This window comes from Hypomesus transpacificus, unplaced genomic scaffold (genome assembly GCF_021917145.1).
Source record: "Hypomesus transpacificus isolate Combined female unplaced genomic scaffold, fHypTra1 scaffold_232, whole genome shotgun sequence".
Lineage (NCBI taxonomy): Eukaryota > Metazoa > Chordata > Actinopteri > Osmeriformes > Osmeridae > Hypomesus > Hypomesus transpacificus.
Window position 1 is genome coordinate 60,412 of NW_025813766.1, and position 25,935 is coordinate 86,346.

The following is a 25,935-nucleotide window of genomic DNA, read 5'->3' on the forward strand; positions in this document are numbered from 1 at the left end:
AGAGAGAGAAGATAATAAAAAAAAAAAAAAGCGAGAAGGGGAAAGAAAGTGAAAACCAAGACAAAGCCTACAATGCTTTCAACATGACAGATGACACTTGACTGTCTGTGGTGACGTATGAATGAGCTATTCCTATGTATGACCTCCCTTAAATGATAAATACAGCATGCCAGGGAGTTGGAGTTGACTGCTTCCTGTATTCTGTCTCATTGGTGATTCGGAGAGTGTCTCTCGTGATTCCACACAGGGGAGCCGAGAGGCAGAATCGATGTGACAAATGATTTTAAATGATTGACCAGGGAGGGGACGATAACAGCTAGGTCCTGCCACAAACACATTCAACACATTGATGGGTCTTGTTCATTTATTCCTAATCTATGTCAGCCCCCTGATGCTGTGGCATTTCCATGACCTCAGAACTGACTGGAATGAGAAACTGCCTGTGACTGAAATCTGAAATGACAATTTCAGCAGTAGAGGGGGAACATGGTCTGTGTTTTTACCAGTTAGCGATGACTAAAGTGGTTACAATACTGTTCTGCATAGATTATGTTTATGAAACAAAATGATAAATGCATGGAAATTAGCAGTCACAAAAAACACATTTATTATCTTTTGTCACAGTGTTAGTGGAACAGTTACATAGGGGTGAGTAGAAGTTTGTGTTTAGGTGACACTGTCCACACATGCCAATGTACAAGGATTACAAAACACATCCTGCCCTTCCAGTCAAATACAAAAACAATGAATTACTCAAGATTTAAGTAAAACAAAAAAATAACTGAACGATTTAAAAAGCAAGCCTATGAAATGAGAAAGGCAAACTTAAAAACCAGAACACATTACACCTTAATCTTCAGGCTTAAATGGCTTAACACCAATTCTGAGATGTTACCCAGCCCAAAACATATATTTTTTAAACAAAGATTTAAGCCTGATAATATAACATGCAACTCAATCTCCTAATATAACCAGTTACAAAATATAGATATATTTAGTAAACGTGTCTAGTGTGGATACAGAGCAACAGTAAGATTCAAGCTTTAATTAAGAGCTGTGAAAGGCATGGTGGAAACTGTATGTGGCCCCCTGGTGGCCAAAACCAGAACACACAAGGCCTCCAGGCTCAGCACTTGCTGCTTGATTGGAAAATGGCATGTCATGTGACACATAAGTTGCAGCTACAAAGAGAGCCAACATTATGAAAACCTACTGTACGTACTGTTGTGTTCCTAGAACTGTATAGAAATGGAAGAAGACATATAAACATGTATCATAAAGCCTGTACATCGACTACTGCTTGGCACGATTGTCATTCAAAGAAAAATATACTTAAGGGGTTTCCTACACAGTCCTCATCTCTCTCCTACCTTCAGAGGAAGGTTTCGTCAACTGAAAAGGGCTAATGTAGCCAAAAGTAGTCATGTGTGTTTTGGTAGAGCACCAGAAGGTAGAAGCTACAGGCTAAGGACTACGCTTCTCTCATCCAGGGTGTTGAGTCGTCCAAGAACCCCCTCTGATGCTACATGAAGACTTGCAGGCCTCTCCCACCAGCACAGTGCTCCAGACAGCTCTCATGCAGAGCAGAGTGTGACAGCTCGGAGCTCATAGCAGTGTAGGTGTTTAAAGCCCTCCAGATTGTGGCAGGTTGAAGTAATGAGCTGAGAGAGGAGCCTAGGCAATATAGAAATGGACGGCTGGTCTCTCTAAGGTAACAAACACAAAACAACATGTCTACTGTCTTCACGCCTGTTCTTTTTTAGACAGAAATGATAGCTGGAGATGATTTTCAAATCCTAAACCATGATGAAATACTGGAGTTATTGAAATTATGGAGATGTGTGAAGATTGTTTCCGGAAAAATTAAACCCAATCCAAGATATGTTTGACACCTCTAATAAGTAAACCTTTCGCCAACAGATCAGTTTATACCAAGGTAAACTGTGTCTTTTGAATATGACATACAGTACCACTGGATATGACCACAAAAACCAGAGGTTGAGGTCGTAAATATACAAACTTGCATAGACAGAATGATAGAGTGCAGTTTAGAATACTTCTAAAACAGAACAGTCACTGTCAGGGCCTGTATTGTATGTTGGCAATCAGCATGAGTTGCAGTTGCTGTAGGGCTATCTACCAAAACGTTAAGACTCCCACGGAAGTTGGAGTTTCTTACAGTTATCTAGTCTACAATAACATGATATGGATGAAGAAAACACGACACACAATTATGGCTGATTTTGATGTACTGAAAAATGTGCTTTTCATTCATTTCAAGTCAAACTTTAACCAAAATGTGGATTGTTTTTTCTTCTTCTAGGTACTAGGGTATTGACTCATTTGGCTACTTGCAACTTAAGGCCATTCAAAATTTTTGGCTCAGTATTTTGAGTGACGTTTTAGCGTAATCTATCTTGTCAATGAGATGGACTCTGGACATCCATGTCAACACAAGTTTGACTGTCAGTTACTTCTGGGTCAGTCAAGAGTGTTGGAAACACTCAGAGGTACACACACACACACTTGACGCAACAGGCCCAGAGACAAGGACACCACCAACAGAACGTGCTGTATATATATATATATATAGAGAGATTGGCCCCTGTGTAGCCCACCGGTCACCCGACAGAAAGAGAAGCTTCCTGTGCGAACAATAACAAACACCAAACGTGTGCAGTGCATCTCTCGCGCTAAAAACGGAACATGTAGAACGACACAGAGAGAGCGGAGAAGGGGAAAGCTTCAGTACACAGTAGTGCCACAAATCAAGAACAGAGGAACCGAGACAAAAGTGAAAAAAGTCTTTCAAATCGTGGCTCCGACATGAGAATGTCCCCTTTCATGAGGGATTCTGGGATCCGCTCGTTCCCACTCCTCGGCTTGCCATCACCCCAGTCGCTTCCTGAACAACATCCTCCCCAGTGTATGTCTGTCCTGGCCTGTTCAGGACCTCTGCTACACACACTCCCATCCCCACCACCACCCCATCATCATCATCACATACGCCAGGGCATTGGGATCCTGCTCCTGCCCTTGGCAACGCGTCTGACCTCCACACACCTTGAACCCCCCGGAGCTCTACTGCAGGCCATGTGTTGTCCGGGGGTCAGGGGTCACCCCTCTCCCAGATGGATCAGGATGGCGTCCCGGCCGGCACTCGGCACGCCCAGCCCCAAAATGAAGCGCTGGAAGCAGGAGGGGGGCGGAAAAGAAAGCAGGGAGGGAAAAGGAAAAAGTATGGCCCAATGGGGCGCCGCTCGGCCCCGGTGGCTGGGGTCGCGGGCTAGGTGGGGAGGGGGTCGTCGTCACCCTTACTACATTTGCACTTGCAGCACAGGACGAAGGGTGTGGCTAGGAGGAGGAAGGGTGAGGCCACCAATAGGAGGAGGCCAAATCCTGCAAAGATCCCCACCACCTGCAAAAGGGGCGGAGAAAGAAGAGAAGATGGAGAGAGCGAAAGTTGGAGAAAGACAGTCAGTTCAATAAACATATTTCAGTTCTGATTTTTTTTTTCTCGTACCGGTCTTGATTGTGCAGTTCATTTAATTTACCACATGGTGGGAGCAAAAACCAACACATCATCTTGCCAGTCAGAGAAGAAGGGCATTTCAACAGTGACTTGGTGAATAACGTCATGCACTTCCTCCTGATTCAGAGTCGGGGAGTCATCTGAGGATTCCTCTGGGGCAGGTCCAAGGAGGACGGGGAGACTCACTCTGCTGTCTGGAGGCACTCCTCTAAAAAGAACCCCTTCCAACTGTCCTTTTACCAGGCTGTAGAGTACATCCTGTGTCAAGTAGCAGTTCCATGGACGCACAACTGTCATCAAGTGAATCAGCCCTGACAGCGCTACAGTATAGATGAGACTGATGCGTCCAACGAGAGAGGATTTGCCTTCCTACTTTATTTCTCTCTCTCTTTCCTATATCCTCTTTCAACAAGCCTCCATAGTAAATAGCATAAACCCCAAAGCCCCCTCTAACTAAAGCCTTTATCTGATTTCGATCATGCAGTGTGTGTGTGTGTGTGTGTTGGGGGCAGGGCTTTCACAAAGGCAGGCTTGTCCCCACACAACTCTGAGTCGTTAAGTATTTATGAGGCATCCGAATGTAATGTAAGGCAGGCATTCTAAGGTCTTGGGAGGAGAGATATGCTGTCGGGCAGCTAGCTAGCTAGCTTGGTTGCTTGCTCTGTTCATGACTCAGTCTGCCCCACTGGGCAACAGATGTCAGTGTGTATGCTAGCGTCAACAACAGTCTGTTTAACAAGGAAGCGTCTACTGCAGACAGAACAGGGAAAAGGCAGGCTAGCTGAATTCACCGCAGACACACTGCTGAGTAAGTCGCTGTTGTTTAAAACAAAGCAGTTGCGAAATGTAGCGACCTGTGTCTTGTCATGACTGGCAGTGCACTGTAGATGATGTCATGCTGGGAGGGAATGGTATACGCTGTATGATAACTGTGGATCTTTTTTCATTTCTGAGCAGGCTGTCATAGCGAAAGCATGACTGTTTTTTTTCGGACACTTTTTATTTCTGTATTTTTGACTGTGGCCAAGCACGCGTGAGAGCACGTTTCTGTGTGTGTGTGTGGGTCACTGCAGTGCGGATGTCCTGTCTGCATGTGTGTGAGGGTAAAGAAAGGAGAGAAAGAGAGGGAGAATGGGACACAGAGATGGAGGGAGAGAGCAGAGAAAAAAAGGGAAAGAGAGCGAGAGAGAGATAGAGAGAGAGAGAGGCGCTCACCTGTGTTCTGTGCCAGATAACAGAAGCCCTGGAGTGGCCCAGTTTGTTACGACAAGGCCCTTTGTCATAGTGGATCAGGAGAAAGTCATCCTGTCACACACACGCGCACACACACACACAAACCAAATAATTGGCCATCATCTGGTCTGAAAGGTATGGGTCACCACTCAAAGAAAATTGCTTTTAAAAGACCGGTGTGTTCTAATAGCCTGTAGAGTCCAATTAGGATTAGCTAGGACACTGCCAAAAAACCTGCCACACATGCCCACTCCTGCTGCCTTCTAAGGCTTAGTAGATGTTGTTAGATTACTTCGAATAGACAAAATATAATAATGTGTTCCATTATCTGTTTTTTAATTATAACATTTACAAAAATGGCTACATCATGCATTGATTATGTATTAAGTGAGATGTAAATGTAACTATTTTACCTGGGGTCTCAAACATTGTACACAAAAGTGTTTTCTGTTTAGCAATAATATTGTTAAATGAAATATCATATATTATGTAATTGTTATATTAATGCTTCCAGGTATGGTGGCCAGTTTGGGCCAAAGTTCCACTCACGTCGAGAGACTCCAGACAGTACCAGCAAAAGGCGTGTTTACAGTTCTTGCACATCATCTGGGCGCATCCCTCATCCCTCTCGATGTACACCTTACACTTGGGACAGCGCTTGATGGGGGCGTCGTCCTCCTCGTTCTTATAGAGGGAGCTGCCGGGAGGGAGGAGAACACAGACTCTGTCAGTCAGAGGATCTTCAAACACCTCAACACTGATGGGATTCAATATCCCTCCACAGGTCCTTGATACCAGCACAGGGATTCTCAACCGTGAGAACTCCAATACACTCCCTAAAAAAAAACAGAAGAGGATGGTTGGGTTCCTGAGAACTTGAAAAGCGGGCCAAGATCTTGAAGCTTCTACGTCGGTTCGGTCTCAAAGTAAAATGCCGGTCCGTGTCTCTTCTCTGTATTCTCTGTATTAGCTGTGGCTGCCAGGTGCTGAGGGGGTCTCCGGGCCAGAGCCCGCAAGGAACTGTCCTTCTAGACAGCAGCCTCACGCGGAAAACAAGCCCATTCATTTCTAGGCCAACTCCAGCTGGTGTATTGATTGCAGCAGGGCCAACTGAATCGAGACCTCCCTCCCCCCTCACCTCTCCTTTCATCTGATACCTAGCAGCCATTTTGTGACAGGAAGTAACACTTCCTAGTACTGCCCTCTCCTCTTCCAGCCTCTCCTCCAGCCTCCAGCATGGCTGGAGAAATGGCAGCATAGCCAGCCTATGTGGTTTGAAAGACCGCATATTTGCTTTGAAGGAGGTTACATTCAGAACATGTTATATGACTCAACATGACTCATTAACAACCCCAGCAAACCTCAGCCGAATACAGCCCACCCTAGCCAACCTGAGCTACCTTCTGGGCCAACACAACAACAACCAGCCCACCAGCCTGGCAGTGAAACAGCCAACCAATCAGACAGCACGTCACATCCAGCTTGCTCCAACACCAGCTTTCCACCTCCTATTAAAAGATGCACCAGATGAATCACGACAGGCAACCATTACATGTATGCATAGGGAGACAGGCAGCTGAGCAGAGGGCAGGTGTCCTGGAGCTGTAAGCACACATCAGTCAGGACTACAGGAACACAGAGGGGCGGGGAGGGAGGGAAGGGATAGACAGAGAAGGTGTGGTTGGGTGGTGGTTCACACAGAGTGTAGGTTTTAGGGTTGTCCTTCCGTCCCTGCCCCCCCCCATCCGTCCACCTCTCCTTCGTCAACATCATGGTCCTTCTAGCAGATGGGTATTCGTCCCGCAGGCAAACACAGCTCAATTAACATCTGTGTATGTGTGTGTTGGTGTGGGGCATGGGGGTTAATTGGGTTTTAGAAAAGGCTAAGAGATATTTGAAAGGGTTAGTCCAAATGTCTCTTCTAGCTGCTTCTTACATTTACATTTAGTCACTTAGCAGACGCTCTTATCCAGAGCGACTTACAGTAAGTACAGGTACATTCTCCCTGATGCAAGTAGGGTGAAGTGCCCTTCCCAAGTACACGTCATTTCTCAGAGCCGGGAATTAAACTATTCTGATAATAGCCCGATTCCCTAACCGCCATTTGACCCCTCTTCTGTTGAATAGTTCTATCACACGTGATTGTAATAGTTCTGAATTTTTCTCAATGTGCTTGGCTTGGTAAATGTGTAGGAAGGAAGGTGGTCGAACTGGTCTCTCCTGGTATGATGGTCTACTCTACCTGGTCTCTCCTGGTATGATGGTCTACTCTACCTGGTCTCTCCTGGTATGATGGTCTACTCTACCTGGTCTCTCCTGGTATGATGGTCTACTCTACCTGGTCTCTCCTGGTATGATGGTCTACTCTACCTGGTCTCTCCTGGTATGATGGTCTACTCTACCTGGTCTCTCCTGGTAGGAAGGAGGTGATATGCTGGTTCTCCTGGCAGGCCTGGTCTGGGTGCCAGCTGGCCTTGCAGACAGAGCAGAACTCCAGGGTGCAGACCGCACAGGTGACCAGCTGGGGCAGTGGAGCCTCCGTCTCCTTCAGCTGGCACACGGCCTGGCATGACTGGGATGGGCACCAGGTCCGGCACGGGTCCAACAGCACCTCTGTGGCACAAAACCAGGGCAAGAGTTACAAACAGATACAGAGCGCTCTGCTCCAATCTTTGATCCTCGAAATCCTGTTAAAACGATGTGGTTCTGATCCATGATCTTCTGCTGTAGTTTCTATTTGCACTACTCGTATGCAGGGCTTGAAGTTAACGGTGTCCCGTCGCCCCAGGGACGATGAAAAGATGTCTGGGACAACACAGACTAGATGTGTTATGCGCTGCTTCATGGTGCGTGGTAGCGCTATGTCAACCGTGGCCGTCAATCATGAGTAAACTAGCTAGCTACCAGCTAACATTTATTCCAACCTAGAGTACTCTCTAGAGTAAACTCTATTTAGTTAATGATGCAAACCTATTTTTGGAGAAAATAAATAATTACAATCTACACATGTAGAACAACCAGAAGACACAGAGCGATTCTGTGCACTGTATTCTTTGAGATGCCTCCCTGTGAGGCTGCAGTATCTCTCTCAGAGTGAGGGGGAACACACATCAACATGTGATGTGCAACATCTGATGCCCTTCGCGTGAGAAGAGAGTAGGCCTCACCTCAGAAACCTCACTCCCGCAGCTCAGGCTGAGAGACAGAGGAGGAGTGTGGTTGACAGAGACAGAAAGAGAGAGACAGAGAGAAAAAGAGTGAGAAAGGGAGAAAAAGTGAAAGAGCGAGAATGAGAGAAGCAGTCCGTGAGAGAGACAAAGAGAGAGAGAGAGAGAGAGAGAGAGAGAGAGAGAGAGAGAGAGAGAGAGAGAGAGAGAGAGAGAGAGGCTTCAACCTTTCAAAAAAAATGTACAATTTACATTTTGGGACAGGTCAAGTTCAGTTTGGGAAGGTTAATTTTGCACTTTGGGACGGTACTGGGACAGTGAGGGAAAAAGCTAGTTGCGAGCCCTGTTTGTATGTCGCTTTGGATTAAAGTGAATTAAAACAAATCTAAGATGAATGCATGGTACTGTTGCTACATGGAGAGGTGTAATGAAATGTATGTGGTTGGTCTATTTCTCATTTTTTCCAGCACAGTAAACAAGTCTGGCTTTAGAAATGTTTGCTGCAGAGGAACAGCCACAACAATACTTTCCTGCTGATTTTCACACAAACACAATCCTTTACCCACACACACACCTCCAGACACACAGAGACACATGCATATACTTACACACAGCTTATTACCGTGAGTGCTATGCCTTCCTTTAACCCCTTTCAATTTCAGGCTAAACTCCTTAACCCCACTCCCCCCCCCCCCCCCCCCATATCTCGATCCCATGCCACAGGGGCCGTGCACACACTAACGTGCACGCACTAACGTGCACACACTAACGTGCACGCCCGCGTCTTGGCTCGTTGGCAGGCGGGCGGGCGGGGAGCGTGAGCGGCTCTTCTGCCTGGCTGGCCCGGGACATTGCTGAGATGGCTCAGTGCCTCTCACGCCTCTCACTCACTCACACAGACAGAACACAGCCACAGGGGGCTCTCACACTGCCTACGGGTTAATGCGTGTGAGTGTGATGTGTGTGTGTGTGATATGTGTATATGATGTGTGTGTGTGTGTGATGTGTGTGCGTGTGTGCACGTGCGTTTCACTGGTTGGATGGAGGAGCTGGAAGGTGCGTGCCATAGAAGGAGGATGTGTGAGAAGAGTGGCTTGGATGTGGAGACCCCATGTCTCTGTGCCAGCAGCCTGCACACACACCCACAGCCAGACATGGGGAGTCCTAAACCACTTATGATATGGCACATTTTCCTCTGAAGATAAACCCCAGATGCACAGACAAGCCATTCCAGACGACGAACATATACAGTCTCCGAACAGAGTTAGCAGGATAAAGGACTTTCAATAAGCTATGATCCTGTACCACTGATCAGACCCAGGCAGACAGTCACTATGAAATAGCTCCCGCAATCCCATTAAAATCAGTGGGAAAGCTGTCTAAAAGGCCGCCCCCTCATGTATATTTAATAGTGGAGGGTGTAAAACTTTGATAAGGACACGAAGGCTAAGTCAGGACAGTGCTGCAGCGTGGTCTATCGGTTGAACAAACACACAGGCTGACAGATAGATATCACCACGAGTAGGTGAACTAAAAACAACAAACAAATCGATGATGAAAATCAAGAGCTTTGTCTGGACAAACGACACCCCGTTATCCACACAAAGCTACTCCAAAAAAGGAAGAACAGAAACTTCAGCCTGAAACGCGAGAAAAGCCTGCAGTCCACACAGTACTGAGGTAAAGAGGAATAGGTTTTTAGGGGACGGAAGCAAACACTATTTTTAGGACTACAGCAGAGACAGGCAAGACAGGCAGGTTGTCATTGTCCTCCAGATCGCAGTGACACCTTGTGACAGGGGACTGAGGACAGGTGGGAGTACACACAAATGACCCAGCCGTCGCCATCCCATCCAGTACTCTCCTTCCCTCTCCCACAGCCACACACACAGAAACACACAAAGACCCAAACACTATACTCACCCCTCTCAAATTGCAGCTTCTTATATTTCTGCATGATCTCTGACGCCACCATGCACTCAATCTGAAGGAGAGAGAGAGAGATAAAGATGGATATCAAAGCAAACAAAGGCTTAGAGAAGGGGCATCCATCAGGTGTGTATACCAACACATACTTTAGCTCCAATCCCAGTCTCAGTCTTGAACGTAACCCCAGGCTGCTTATTACCTAGAATCTGTCTCAGGGAACTCAATATGTTTGTGTGTGCTCGCGCGTGTGTGTGTGCATGTGCGTTTGTGTGTGTGTGGTGGTTGCATACCAGGTACTGCTGAAGGTTAACGGATATAATTAACTCGAACATGAAATGACCATTCAGAAGGCAGCAGAGGGACAGTTCATTACCAGACATCGCTGTAGCTGTCAGACTGTGTGTGCATCTGTGTGTGTGCGTGTGTGTGTGTGTGTGCGTGTGTGTGCGGTTGAGGGATGCATCCACTGACATGCATGACGAGCCCGGTCTCATTAAAGACCCGTGACTGGGATTGATAGTAGACATAAGGAGAACAGAAGGAGAGAGGAAATAAGAGGGGGAAGCCCATTCCCTCAACCACACTGCCTGAAGCAGCCCGGCATGGCTGACCTCTGGGTGACCTCTCCTTGTGAAAGGATGCAGACAGAAAGAATCATGTACTCTTGGTAAACACACTGGCAGAACTGCAGGGGGTTGGAAAGGGGCTGGGAGGGGACTAGGGATGAAGGTCTGGGACTGGTAGGGTCTGGGGCCAGGGGAAGGCTAAAGGTTAGCAGAGGGCTGGGTAGAAGCTGATGTGGACCTGGGTCGAAGCTGGGAAAGGGAGATGGATGGGGGTGCAGGCTAGGGGGTGGGCAGAGCAGACATCTATCATGAAGAGTGCTGATGCTACAGGAGTAGTTCATTTAAACCCTACCCTTCTGAGGCAGAAGAAGTCCTAGCTGAGACGGATGGCTAGTTTGAAGGACGTGACAACTAGTTTTCTAAGCCCAGACAATACTGCTCACTCCTACAATGTTTTTTACTGTGTGTGTGTTTTATACGCTACCAACTCCATAGTGTACAGTACATGTCAGTGATTTAGTGAGGGATTTGGTAAGTGGCTTGGAAAGTACTGTACAGAAAGTCTTCTTTAGTAAGTGATTTAGTAGGGTTGTTTGGAAAGCTCCAAAGTACAGAGAACCAAACTATGTTTTTTTCAAATGTCATAAATAGCATGAATAGCAACAGTACCTCAGTTTCCTGTAAGTGTCCTCGTTTTGGACAGGCAGAGTCAGGACAGCTAATTGCAGTTTCGAGGCCCTCTTTGATTAGTAGCTCCACATACTGCTTCAGGCACTGGAGGAAACATACAAGCCATAACATTAACCCAGTTAGATGGCCATCTAGCCAATGAGGAAGGACATGTGGGACAAGGGACCAAAGGGACAACTTATTCACACATCTCCCCCTCTATCTCCTCCCTCCCTCCCTCCCTCCCTCCCTCCCTCCCTCCCTCCCTCCCTCCCTCCCTCCCTCCCTCCCTCCCTCCCTCCCTCCAGGACCAGGCTCCACTGGTCATTAACTATGCATCCTGCTATCTGTTACTTGTGAGTAGACAGTTAAACAGAACCTAATAGCCGTTTCCATTGGTGTGCAAGAACTGGGACTAAGGCTAGTGCTGCATTTAGGGCTAGGGCTAGGGCTGGGCCTAAGGCTAGGACTAGCCCTAGGGGTAGAGCTAGAACCTTCGGGTTCAGGAGAGAGAAAGCTCCAGGGCCTTGATGGGCCTTGAAAACAAAAGCTGCAATGCGGAGGGATAAAACCAATGTCCCTACAGTGATGAACTGGGCTTTAAAAGGATATTTGTGAGACGAACTAGCACAGAGCTGCACACAGTCTGTTAGGTTCTGGCTCCCATCTCGGTGATCCTACATCCCACTGCTCCTTCCCTGAGTTCTGACCAGGCTGTCCTCCACCGTTCCAACATGAGTCTGCCTCAGCACTAATAACTGTCACCCTGGTATTGACTTGCAGGCCTCATTTTGGTTCACAAAACAAACCCGTTCTTTACTACATTCATGATTGATGTTAAAAGGGATTCCGCATTCTGTTTTCACATTCTTGGGAAATCTCAGGCAGGGTTATGACCCTGAATGTTGTGGTAAGCAGACAGACAAGTTTACAGAGAGACAGACACATCGACAGTCTCAGAAAGACACGCATACAGAGAGACAGACAGATACACAAGGGGCAGGTATGGCCTGCCAGTACTGACCAGAGTGCAGAAGACACATTGGCACTGTCCGATGGTGGTCATCTGCTCCAGAGGGAACTCTCCAAGGCACAGTTTGCAGGAGACCAGCGGGTCCAGTGCCAGGTCCCAGGTAGGCCGGTATCGAGCCGTGCTCATTCTGACTGGCACCGACATGGAGCTGGAACACAAACACACACACACAAGGAAACAGAAACCCACAGTGAGTGAAGCCAGTTCCCTCCTCAGGCCATTCTCAGCTATGAGCTTGTTACAGTTGCTTGTCCAGTTCAACTGGTGCGTTTCTAAGGAAAGCTCCAGAGCACAGGGCGGGGCAGAGTCGTTACACTGGAAACAAAGGAGGGCTGATGATGCACGCTGTGGACGCCAGACCATTTCAGTATTGTGAGATTGTGTGCTTCTGGATGCTTGTCTGCGTGGGTGTGTCTACAGAAGTGTGTGTGTGTGTGCGTGTGTGTGCGCGATTACGTGCTTCTGTATGCTTGTCTGTGTGCGTCAGTGTAATACTGATAATGTCACAGCAAATACAAACATATCCCGGCACACAGACACAGACACAGGCACAGGCACAGGCTGACACTAGCTCTGTCTAAATGCCCTGTCAGCAGGGTTCATTTTCATACTCCTCATGATGCCGCCAGACAGCCAATGAATCCAACCATGGGGGAGTTCCTCCTGTAGCTAGCTAGCTAGCCTGCCCCCCCCCCCCCCCCTTCTCCCCCCGTGAACACACACACCTCCCCAATAACACTTCCTCTCACGCTCCTCTCCTTTGTGGGGGAGGAAGGAGGGCTTATTCTGGGCTCTCTCTCTTTCTCTGCCTCAGTATCTCCTGTTACTCACAGAGAGAGAGAGAGAGAGAACGTGAGAAAGAGACAGAGAGAGCGAAAGGCAGAGGCAGCGAGGAGAGACAGAGAGAAAGCACGGACCGGCCGTCACAGCTGACGATGACTCCGGTGTTTGCAGGAAGTCTCCCTAAGCGCACGCCGTCAACGGTCTGACCTCTGCTGCTAGGCAACAATGGGGATGGGGGGAGGCAGACCGAGCTTTCGGCTGTACGACCCCTGTCTAAAAGAGCAGCCACCTCCACTGGTGAGAGAGGGAGAGAAAAAAGAGGAGGACGAAGAGGAGGGAGGGGAGGAGGAGGAGAGGGTGAACGTGGAGGCAGACAGCGTGTCCACATGCTGCCTGGGGGAGACCTGAACTGTGGCAGGGTCTAGCAGGCGTCTGGACACAAGAGCTGGCCATAAGGTCAGCAGCCTACCATTGGTGGATGTCATGGCAAAACTCCTGGATCCACCCTGGCAACAGGTGAAACAGAGGCACAGTATTGGAGGATCGTACAAACACAAATAAATGAACCAAAAAGAAAGAAAGGACATGTGATGATAGGCCTACTAGATTTCCCCCCGCCTTTTTTGAACTGCCTCAACCAGTTCCAGTTCTGCAGAACACCACAATGGCCATACTAAATTGATCTTTAACTTGATTTTTTAAGTATTGATCTTTAACTTCTACCGACAACTATGCACAACTGAAGGATGAGAGTGGATCCTTCACTGAACTGCTTGCTTCTCTGTCTACCTGCTTGTGTCTGCTGGGCTTTTCTGCGTTGAGTTTGCATGTTCTCCATCATGGATTCCCTCCACAACAAACCAAATATGAAGACCTACAGAGCAGATTGCTCTGAGACCAAAAGAGAGCAGAGTTTTTATGACAAAGGGAGATGAACAGGAGCTCTCCCACAGCTGCATTATTTACTGGGAGGTCCATTATCACTCTGCAAGACACACGCACACACACTTTCATGCACACCTCAAACTCTTTCCGACACATGCAAAGGCATGAATAGCCAGCTGTACACAGACACACAAACACAAACACACACACACAGTCTGAACAATGACACCATGCATGCACCACAGTCAATGCTCACTGCGTGCTTGCTGGCTAAACAAATAAATACAAGACTCCATCTGGCCAGGCCACCACACTCCAACCCTTCCTATCAATAGGAAGACCACAAGTAGGCCAGAAGTCCACAGGGCCTGCTACTGTACACTGCCACAGAACACATCCCTGCTACGCTACGATCCTTCTTCCATGACTGCACATTAGCCATGTCTTCCATAACAGCACACTGGAGCAGTTATGTATAGTAACCTAGAAATGCCTGGGTGTTGGGTTGGGTCGGGGGACAGTAGTGGAGCCTTCTATACACGGCAGCTAGAGAGTATTTCCTGTGGAATATCTGATCTCTGGTCATCTGCTTTGGTGCCTCTGTATTATTCACCGACTGGGAAATTGGTCAGTTTGTCAAATCGTGACCAAGGAGGCACAAAGTGTCCACCAAAGACACACACACACGAATACTAACCTCTATTTGCATCAACCTTGTCAGGCAAGCTAGTCTTCAACCTTTGACATTATCTCAAAACCAGCTTGACTTACAGAGCAACTTCGTGTATGCAGTCGTCCCACTACCTGAGAAGTTGGGTTGGCATCATCATCAGTCACCTAACCCTCCCCCAGACTGCAGACACCCCGTCGTACTCCAGAAAGGCACTAAATCAATGCTGTCAACACACTCTCTCTGTCTGAGCTCATTAATATCACTGTCAGGGTCACTCTACCGTGTCGGAGCTTAGATAGATAGAGAGATATATAGATATAAAGAGAGAGATGGAGGCAGACGGGGGAACGAGAGGCAGAGAGAGGCAGAGAGTGAGAGGCAGATTGAGAGAGACAGAAAGGCAGTGAGAGAAACAGGAGAGAGAGAGAGAGAGAGAGAGAGAGAGAGAGAGAGAGAGAGAGAGAGAGAGAGAGAGAGAGAGAGAGAGAGAGAGAGAGAGAGAGAGAGAGAGAGAGAGAGGCAGGCAGGCAGGCAGGCAGGCAGGCAGAGAGACACAGGAGGGAAAAGTAGATGGTCAAGAGGAGAGGCAGCTTTCTGTTTCAACCTGGCTGCGCAGATTGCAGTTTAATTACATAATGTAACATTAGATGGTTGCATAAGACTACATTTATACTGTAGCTTGGCTGAAGCAAGAGAATGCTCACATGAAACAACACAGGATTCATTTTACAAAGCAGCCAGCCACACACACACACACACACACGCCTGGCGTTGATAGAGGAGTGGGTTTTTTAATATCTCTCTTCAAACATACAAAAGCCCCGTCAAACCGAGCCCATGATGACCTGCTCCTGGTCACTGCAACCTGCAGTGGGATCGAAGCTCAGATAGAAGACAGAGAAGAGAGATAAAGACAGGAGAAGTGGGTCAGAACCAGTGTGTGTCTGTGTGTGTGTGTGTGTGTGTGTGTGTGTGTCTGTGTGTCTGGACGCTGCTGAGGAGCTCGTTTCCTGGCTTAGTAGAGGCCTCTGGAGGAGAAGATGATTAGGGTGATTCAGAGAGGAGCACTTTCAGTTTGACGAAGGGGCTCATTGTCTTCTGATGTGAAAATGATGGCTAGTGCTCAGAAAGAGAGAGAGAGAGAGAGAGAGAGAGAGAGAGAGAGAGAGAGAGAGAGAGAGAGAAAAAAAAAGGGAAAAGCTCAAGGTTGTAACATGTTCAGTTAGTTGACAAAATAGTCTGAAACCATGGTGATGGGGCTAAGGTGCCTCAGTACAGATACCAAGCACTTTCTTTAAAACTGACTGTGACGTTGGATACTTGCAAGATGTTGCATGAGACACACTCACTGTTACAAACCGACAAAACAGATCACATACGTTGTGCACCACTCATAAGCAGGTATATAGCATTTACAAACTGTAGGTCCTCGTCTAAATCCACAGTAGATCACATTTGAAGCCCTACTAACATGCCCACGGTACATTCTTTTTTGAACATCCTTGGGTAGTAGATAAAGCACACAGTTGTATTGAGAGGCAATGATATCTGTATGCTTTTAGAGTGTACTTTAGCTTAAAGACTGTCATTCCACCAAGCAGTGGCAGCCATGGCACCATCACTAGCTGCTGTGTGTCAGGAAGTAGGGGGGTGGGAATTAGGGTTGAGATCAGGGTCTGATTAGGGTGTAATCAGGCCCTCTAACCACCTCTTATCCAGACTTCCATTCCCTGTCCCTGCTCCCTTCTCTCTACTGCAGCGTTCACTGCTCCAGACGGGGCCAATCGGGAGAAGCCTTCCCTGTCGCCGTGTCAACACGACTCCTCGGAGCTCTTTAACGACGACGCTAACTCAATCTTAAACCCTACCTCCCTCATGCCATATCCCATACTCCCCCTCGCCCCAGCCCTCCCATCGGACATGTGGATTGGCTGCTAGCGATGCTGTGTCGCCTTGACGTGGGTCTCCCGGGGATAAGAAAAGCACGTACACAGGCTTTCATTTTCTCCCATAAACACCCGGCTGGAAGCACCACCATATCGATGCTTCTCTCCCACTGGGGCGGGGGCAGGGGCTGGGGCAGGGACTGGGGCTGGGGCGAGGGCAGGGACTGGGGCTTGGGCAGGGGCTGGGGCGGGGGCTGGGGCAGGGGCAGGGGCTGGGGCAGGGACTGGGGCAGGGGCTGGGCGTGGTCTAAGTGACAGGATCTCAGGTAATCAACACCAGGTGTCCTGAGGCCAACTTCCAGGCTAGAATGTGAAGTATTTTCCATCCCCCAAAAAGTTGTGCTTTTTCTCCAAGTGTAATAAAACGACAAAGGCATTCGAAACTCATTTTAGCCATAAATACTGCAGCATGGAGCGCTAGAGATTGTTTTAGAATCATGAAAGAGAACGAGATGAACTGGCAAGCAATCTGAGCCAGACTCAGACAGCCGTGATGTTTCAATGCAAGACACACCAGAGGACCAGGAGGTGAGAGAGCTCCTTCTACCCACGTAGGCCCACTGACATTGGGGGATTAGAAACATGTTCTAATCCCGGAGGAGGGAGGATGTCTATGTTAACCATGAGCAACCTGTCTGGATGATCCCAGTTGGGGACGACAAAAGACAACAATAATCCCCTGTCATCCTTCTAAAATAAACACAATCAGACAGTAACCTACTGTATCAATCCCATGACAGTACTCCAGAGCAGTATACTGTATGCATGATCAAGACACAGCAGTGTTCTGCAGGCAGTAACCTTGTTCTGCTCGTGGGGCCTAGAAGATGTGTTGGTGTACTGATATGGGACATGGATCCAATACAAGACAATGAAAACACTACACTTAGTCAGGAGCCTGCTCAGACACACACAAGACAGGCTTCTTTTTTTTTAAACAATAAGGATAAATGTGTGCCTGTGTGCGTGTATGCCTGTGCTTGAGAATGGAGGAGTGTGTGTGTGTGTGTGCGTGTCTGTGCTTGAATACATGCCTGTGTGTGTGTGTGTGTGTGTAAGTAAGTCAAGGTTCTTTCTGACCAGGAGCACACACACTCATTAACTTCTTGTTGCCATGGATCCTGCCACATCTCCAGGAAGACAGGAACACCAAGCAGGGAAGGAGAAGAGGAAGACAGGAACACCAAGCAGGGAAGGAGAGGAGGAAGACAGGAACACCAAGCAGGGAAGGAGAGGAGGAAGATAGGAACACCAAGCAGGGAAGGAGAGGAGGAAGACAGGAACACCAAGCAGGGAAGGAGAAGAGAGGTGGAGAGGGCTGCTGCTCCACACACACACACACTCAACATAATGGTGGCAACCTCATTCTTTGCACAACTGGTTGTATTTGATATAGACCAAGTCATGAACTTCCTGTCCAGATTAAGTGAGGTTCCTCCCCAGAGTTGTAATATCATTAACTGTTGAAGGCATCAAACTATATGGCAAAAGACAAATGGTAGCGATAGACAAACTCGCTTGTGGAGGTATCTAACAAGACCATTTAGCTCTTGGTCATGACTGGACCCAACCTCTCAACTAATCCTGTCACACACTTCTGCATTTAAAAAGGACAGACACAAAGAGGACAACAAGTTACCGAGGGTAATAGGATGTGACGTCACAGGTCCCTCCCAGAGCCAAGGTATACACACAATAATACATCCCTCCCATAAGCCGCCATGTTCCAGGGAGGCCACTCTAGTTCTCTTGCCAACTGACCCACATTCATCACCTACAGATGGAGAGGTCTGTTATTTTTGGCTGGCCCTGTGATCTCCCAGCCTCGGGAGAGAGAGGTGTGCTGAGGTGAGCGGCGTGCATGCTGGGAGCACATGGCTCCTCTCCACTGCCTGGGGGACTCTACAGGAGAGGTGGCTGGCTTCCTGAGTGACACAAGGGCCACTTTGCCCAGCGGAGTTAGACAGCACAGCCCTCCAGATGTGTCTGTGTGTGTGTCTGTGCGCCTAGGATTGCCGTATAGTAGGCAGACAGACAGAATAGCCCTGGCAGCGGTCAAGCCAGGGTAACTAGGAGAAAGCCAGGCTCATCACCCACTGAGGATGTTGCCATCCCCATCACGCTGCAGCCAGGGCCATATCTGGTCTGGTTGGAGAGGGGGGGGGGAGGAGGAAGGGAGAGAGGAAGAGAAAAGGGAGACGAGGAAAAAAGGAGAGGAAGTAGAGCAGAGGAGGCCACGGGAAAATTAAACAAAAAAATGCCCCGGGCTTCAGTCCAGTTTCCAAACCTCCCGGAGCCTCCTAAATGTGCCATTAGGCAAACGAGTTCAAGTTTAGACATGGCCTAATGACTCAGCATGAATATTCATGAGACATGTGACGTTTTAATTGGACTCCAGATATTCCTCCATAGTCGGACAGACCAGGAGGCAGGAACACAATCACACTTGTCAGATAGGGTCCACTGACAACACCCATTAACCCTGTTGGCACTCACTCTCACACACACACACACACACACACACACATACAGACACAAACATGCATACACACACCCCGTCCGTACTTTCACGTCAGCTTCAAAACTGTACAATTCCCATGTTGTTGAATCTGTGCCCATGCTTGTTCTGGCGAGAGAGTCCAAAATGACTTCCCCAAGCAGCCTGAAGTAGGAGAGAAGACAAGCAACAAAGACCTGACTTGTTAGGATTAGAGGAGAGGGGACTCTCACTAGAGGACAAATACAGCCAGGGAGCGATATCTGAGAGAATTGTAGTCAGAGAGAGAAGAACAACAGACTTCAAAGATGAGGTGGATCGATGTAGTAAGCCTACCCTAGCCCTCACACAAGTCCAGGATGGTAGCAAAGGCTATAAACCTTGACTGTGCCCCTCAACCACAAAGTATGAAAGAATGAATAGCAGCATGGAAAACAGACAGAGAGAGAGAGAATGGCAAAAGTCTTCTTTTTTTCAGGAAACAGCAGTGGGTAGAAAATGAAATCAGTCTTGCCACAATCTTTAAAACGGGAGTGCTAAGCCGCTGAGGGAGACAGCTAACCCCCCCCCCCCCCTTCACCTCCTCTCCCCTTCAAACCCCCACCCCCCAACCAAAAAGCCTCTTGGCTCACATTAGTGTCTGGTGAACTAAGCAGGAGAGACAGGCGTGCCAGGATGAGCGTATTGCTATTGACAGAAGTGGAGGGTCGGAGTGAGGGGTCGACTGTGCCTACAATCTGTTGTCTTCCCCAGCTAACTCAACTCATGCATCCAAGCCACTTCAGACACTCACAGACCAGCCGTTTGCTGTGGCAGAATGAATGAATTAAGAGGTGCCTAATGAGCATTGGGGAAGATTCTAAGTCCAACTACACTACTTCACCAAACGAATACTTAGTAGACATACTACATGAGAGCATTAAGAGGCATTGGGGGAAACACCAACATCAAACTCTCTTGAAGGAGAGATTGGGCCTGTATTGTAAGTCTTTCATTCCGTTGCTATAGACATAGCTGCTCTGACAGCTCTGAAGTGCACATGCAGGAATGAGGTTCAGTCACCTGCCATGTGGACCTCGCCCCCACAAGCCTCGCCCGTGCCCCGTCTGACATCATCTCGTCCAACTGGCATGTTCTCTCTCGTACTCTCTTTTCCCCGCTCCCACTAGCAGAACCAGTTATCACACGTCTTGGTCATGACTGCTCACATGGTTCTCCCTCTGTCTCCCCCCCCCCCATCTCTCTCTCTCTCCTGCTCTGTTCTTCTGTGTCTCTCTCTTTCAAGTTCACATGCCGAGTCAAACTTAAATGCTCCCTGATTTTCAGCAAGGCCGAGCATGCACTGAGTGTGATTGGCCTAGTGTTTCCTTTGGCCTCCGGACTCTCCTCAGTGTCCTCTCTCACACACTGCCACACACCCTGCCACACACACACTGCCACACATACTGCCACACACACTGCCACACACACTGCCACACACACAGCCACACACACATCCCCTCTCCCTGGGGCTGTGGTGCTAACATCCAGTCCAGAGAAGCCGATAGACCACAGCCGCTTGCTTATCTTGTGTGTCGAGGCTGTAGCCAGAGCCGGATCAGACTGGTTCCACCAGGGTTTAAGCACACACAATAACCTACTAGAAGGTGCTAAAGTCAAATCTATAAATAAATCCCGACAGACACAGGTGGCAAAAAGGAGAGTGAGATAGTAAGAGAAAGAGTAAAGGAGAGAGAGGGAAGGAGCTGGGGGTGACAGCAAAGTAGGAGATTGTGAGGAGCGTGGTGAGATAAGAGTTTGAGAACTTCCCTCTGCTACACTTGAGAGACATGAGCCCAGTCAGGGATAACTTGAGCCCAGTCAGGGATAACTTGAGCCCAGTCAGGGATAACTTGAGCCCAGTCAGGGATAACTTGAGTCCAGTCAGGGATAACTTGGACAGATGACTTGGGCAGAGGAACTGAGACAAAGAGACTCAGTCAGAAACACATCCAGGAGTCTAATGTGAGGGAAGTGGTGCTTGGTTAGCTCCTCAAGGGATCATTCTCTTACCATTACTCACTGGAATGTTCACATGTCTGACCACAACCACACTGCCACCGTCCTTGTGTAACAGAGGAGCCCAATCTCAATCCTGTTGTCTGTCAGTGCCATTTCAGGGCCAGGGCATGGGTCTGGCCCATGCCCTAGGCACAATGAACTAACTAACTAACTAAGCATTCTAGGGGCACGGGACTGTCATGTTTCAGGGCATTGCTGAGTCACACAGCTGGAACTGGCTGTGTGGACCCTCCAAGCCTATCTGCTGAACATGTGGCCATGTGGCCTGAATGATGGCCTGGCAGGGCCGGGCGGGCAGTGGCCCATCCTTATCTAGAGAACAAGCCAACACAGTCTCCTCAATCTCCACAGTTCTAAGTCAAAGAGGCCCACGTGTAGAGGGAGTTTCAGACGTTGCTATGCCTGATGAGCTGCATGGAGCTCACCGTCCCAGTGCGCCAGAGCACAGCCCGTTTTGTCATTTGTCCATGTCTCTTGGCTATTGTATGGATGAGTATCCTGAAATATTTGACTGACTGAAATGTTGATCTGATATCACTTCCCTTTCCTTTCTGCTCTCGTCTTGTTTGGCTGCAGACCCCCAGCCTGCCAGAACACCTGACGCAGCATGTCTGCTTTCTGCAACCTCCACATCAACTACCACTGAGGAGCAAACAAATAAAAGGTTTCATAGACGGGGAGAGCATCTTGTGTGCGTCTTCATCTCTATCCATTTAGTGTCTCTGTCCATCACCTCCCCCCTCCACCACCACCCCTGCCCCCCAACCCATGCACCCTGTCCTCGGCCCAGCATAGTTCTGCTTCTACAGGCCTTCTTTCTCCATCATAACTGCTGACTTATACAAGAGGCCTCTCTCTCTCTCTCAGTGCAGAGGGGAATTTGAAACTGAAGGAAACACACCAACATCCTGCTGTTGTTTTGGTACACTTGGGCAGGGATGATGAAAACCCTCTCGACTCTCCCGGAAAGGCCCACTAAAACATGAGAAGTCTCTCACCAAAGTCTCCATGTGGGAAGAGACAGTTGATGGGATTAATGGGATGGCGGTGGGCGTGTAGATGGAATATGACTCATACTAACATTGAACTACAGTAATCAATAGTGTTGATGACATGACATAGGATCACATGCTGTATGCCATGTTTGCTCCTTGCCTGGCTCCAGGCCTGCTAGCCAGTATGTAAGCTAAGCCTTTCTTCCTAAGATATAAAGCAACCCATTGCAATCACATGGCTAGTACTACACACACAAACACTGTATTATGTAACTGTACTGACTATAAAATGTGCCTTTATTCTGTGGAAATATCACTGATCATGCTAGTCTCCCATTCTGGCCAAGGGTTTGATGACAGATACAAGTGCAACATACCTTGCCAGTGCAGTGCACCAATTTGATGCAATTTAACTGTGAGTACAGTGTGTGTGCGTGTGTGTGTGTGAGGGAGGGGGGGAGTAGTCCAACGATCTGGCTTTTTGAAGGTGCAGCAATTTATATATTTACATATAATAACTCCACCATAGTGGACTGGCTCTCATACAGGTCCCATGATGCATTGCATGACTTTTCACTCCTCTCTCTTCCTGAATGCAAATGAGGAACTGACAGACAACTACAGTGTAAGAAGAATGGGCATTTACTCAAAACATTTTATTTACTTGATATTATAATATCATTTAAAATGACACAACAATCAGTAAGCGCTTCCTGTGTTCAAAGAGGTAAGCTGGGAAAGCTTTTCAGTGAGACTGAACTCTGGAGGGATGTTGTCGACAATAGCAGTCATTATAGCCTCATAAAATAACACCAGACTTCTTCAAACAATGACAGACTCATCAAACAACAAAAGGTTATTGTTGTTCTGGCTGCGGACCATTACACAGAGCCACCAGCCCTCCTCTCAGGCAAGCCCATTTTAGGAATCATTTAACACTCAACAACTGTGTTCCAGACTCAACCGGCACACCTAATCCATAGCAATATACCTGCTGACTGTGGATGCAAATAACTTAAACAAATCCTTTTGAGTACAGTTATTCCTGTGGAGTTCTAACACAACACAACTAAGCGAGTTCTTCTATGTGTGGTTGTGAGTGCACTTTCAGAGCCTACTCTGAGCAGGCACACTAACAGGATTTGCATGGTAATGAGGAACTGAAAGTAATTAGACGATAATTGCTGGGCTAAGCGCCGCGGATGAACCACCAGCACAAGCCGTCTAAAGCCACTAGCGCTGGTTCATGTGCCGTGTTAAACAGGTGAGTTAAGAAAACAGAACAACAGTGCTGTGTCAGAGAAAGAAAGAGGACGGTAGTCAAACAGAGAGACATAAATAAATACATTGAGAAAGACAGAGAGTGAAAAAGAGACAGACACAGAGAGAGAGAGAGAGAGAGAGAGAGAGAGAGAGAGAGAGAGAGAGAGAGAGAGAGAGAGAGACCCCTCCCACTAGCAGACTAGTACTAGTATGTGAGTTGGCCCCTGACACCTCTGTATTTCCAGGGAGGCTATAGGCCCATTTATCCAAAACCCCAGCAAGGGTTGTATCAGCAAGACAAAAAGAGAATTTATATAGAGCTCAATAAATCCAAAAACTAAATGTGCGGGTCAGTCAAGACGGCATTACTCAGTGAAACAGTATCATCAGAGAGAGCTACCTGTTAAGATTCTGGCAAAATATAACAGCCTAATCATCACATGAAACCACTCAGTAGCAGTCTTTTAAAAAAACACAGTAGTTCACATTACCCATTGAGGCAAGGTCAGAGATCATAAATTGCTTAGACAAACATTCAAGCTATACTGAGGTACTTCTGGATGAAAGAGTCCCTGTGTTTTCTGGGGCCAACATAGTGCTTTGAGAGTATCTGTGCTGCGTGAGGTGAAGTGTCAGACGATGGACAGCAGCACGGGGGGCATTCACCTGGGAATGGATGCGGTGGGCACTTGAATGAACAGAGTTATGATGGCATGGGAGAGAGTGTAGGTGTGCGTGTGTGTGTGCCCACACTATGAACAGAATCTCAAGGGACTTCCAGGAACACGGTGTTCTGAGACTCCTAGCCATACCACAGCCATTGAAAAACACATTCTTCTTTCTCCCTTAAGGCAATTCTAACCATTTTTCCCAGAGAGTGGGCTGTCACTCAAAACAATGCAATAGTTCTTTCCAATGAACAACACTTTCCTTTAAGCCAACAAATCTCTGGTCATGACATGCTACATGTTGCCCAATGGGAATGCATCATTCCTGGAAATCATGCCCTTGCCAGTCTTTCTCCATGTCTGCGTGTCTGTCTGACAGCCTGTCTGTCTGCTTGTCTACTTGCCAGTCTTACTGCTCTCTGTTCGTTGTCCTCCCACAGGAATGAACCCAACCTTTGTTAACAGTGCTGCAACATCCCAACTGTTTTGAAGCAGGTTTTCATATCATAATCATACCATAAAGTAGGAATCCATGGATATCTCTATGGAGATGCACAACATGGAAATATGACCTCTCAGTTCTGTCAGTGACATCAGTCTCAACACGTTACGTTTGGAGGACTCTATAAGTCACACTATTTATCTGGGTCTTCTTACTGCCAGCCAACATTCGAAAATAATAGAATTGAAAATGATATTAATACAGCTAGTTGTTAGGGAGGGTGTAGGCCCACTTGAATAGAGAGGATCACCCAAGATGCCTGCTGGGAGTGGAGGCAAACACAGGCTTTGCAAAAAAAACCACAAAAAAAACATTTAAATACAGCAACATGTGGAAAAAGAACATAACTCATTATGAATGATCTTAAAACAATGACTTTCCTATTGGTAGTTATAACATATCAAACAATACCCTAGAAGTGGGAGATACAGATAGACACAACCACCGCTAAAACAGACTGTCTCTGAAATTGGCATGAGACAAAACATCATAGTTTACTGATCTTTGCATGTACCTGCATGACGCTAGAGTGTCATGTGTGGATGATGTTAGTCAATAAGATACTGAGCGATGCCTCTCTAGAATACGTTAGTAAGTAGTAAGCAGTTATGGCCACAGCTTGAAAGAACACCCTAGTCAGGGACAACACACCAATAGTAGGAAAGAAGGGACAGAATGCGCAGTGGTTTACTACTAAGCAGTAGACTAGTAAGACACAAAACACACATCGTTACCTGGCTGTCTGATAACGCCGAATTATCCTTGAGATAATGTCTTCTGGAGAGATGAGAGCTGACTGCAGTCCTAGTTGATCTCTTGAATTGGATTAGCGAAGAAGTGGGCTGACTGGTCAGCAGTACTGGAGTAGCAGGAGCATACTGGAAGCTATATCCTAATGTCGGTCTGGGTGGTGACTGACGGCATTCTAATTGTATCCATGTCTCTCATCTAACCTACAGTCGGCGGTCTGTCCATGGGGCGGAGACATTTGTCCATAGAGGCAACTGGATCAGCTGGACAGAAACAATGCCGTTTGTCAGTGTGAAAGGAGAACGTGTAGCCTGCATAGACATAAACAAGAAAAACAAATAAACAGAAAAGAACAAATAGACTCAGTTGCCGAGTAGTCTATCGACTGACAGTTACAGTAGCGGTGGGATCTTCAGGAAAAGACAATACCCACCTTCAACCACTCAGTGTCTTATGGTAATTGCTGCCAGGAAAACATTCCCCATACACAAACCGCGCAGCGAGATATGCCAACGTTGTCAGACAAATATCGTTTACCTTTACGATGCCATCTGCAGCTCTAGAGAGGCAAGAATCAGCTGCTGCACTCTGCGCACTGGAAGGACGCCATTTGTCTGAGAACGACTATGTTGAGATCGAGAGTTTGAAGCAGAGCGCTTTATCTCTGGATGACAAACACGTCGGCAGCGACGCTTGCTGGTCAAACTGCGTCACTGTCTCACGCTACAGTATTGTGGAGACTGTCATCACAAGTAAATACACGCATTACCAGAATAGCTATCT

The 25,935-nt window shown here is 47.7% G+C and overlaps 1 protein-coding gene across 4 annotated transcripts; it reads right to left on the reverse strand.

Moving 5' to 3' along the window:
• Positions 1-583: 583 nt before the first annotated feature.
• Positions 584-25,795, reverse strand: rnf144aa (ring finger protein 144aa). Of its 4 annotated transcripts, none has more exons than XM_047014271.1 (9): positions 25,690-25,795; positions 25,137-25,415; positions 12,121-12,277; positions 11,097-11,201; positions 9,856-9,916; positions 7,168-7,378; positions 5,315-5,462; positions 4,748-4,837; positions 584-3,418 (listed from the first exon to the last, which is right to left on the reverse strand). In XM_047014271.1, exons 3-9 carry the CDS (start codon positions 12,271-12,273, stop codon positions 3,287-3,289), a joined length of 900 nt encoding a protein of 299 aa, XP_046870227.1. In that variant the 5' UTR covers positions 12,274-12,277; positions 25,137-25,415; positions 25,690-25,795; the 3' UTR covers positions 584-3,286. The 4 variants fall into 4 exon arrangements, with proteins under 4 accessions (XP_046870227.1, XP_046870224.1, XP_046870226.1 ...); XM_047014268.1 differs by having other exon boundaries at positions 25,137-25,463; positions 25,690-25,793; XM_047014270.1 differs by having other exon boundaries at positions 25,586-25,789.
• Positions 25,796-25,935: the final 140 nt, after the last annotated feature.

Coding starts and splice junctions, on each gene's coding strand:
- rnf144aa (XM_047014271.1), bottom strand. CDS start 12,273: ATGTCGGTGCCAGTCAGAATGAGCACGGCTCGATACCGGCCTACCTGG. Junction 5,463..7,167: donor TTCCTACCAGGAGAGACCAG/GTAGAGTAGACC, acceptor CCCTCCCGGCAG/CTCCCTCTATAAGAACGAGG. Junction 4,838..5,314: donor ACTGTCTGGAGTCTCTCGAC/GTGAGTGGAACT, acceptor TGTGTGTGACAG/GATGACTTTCTCCTGATCCA.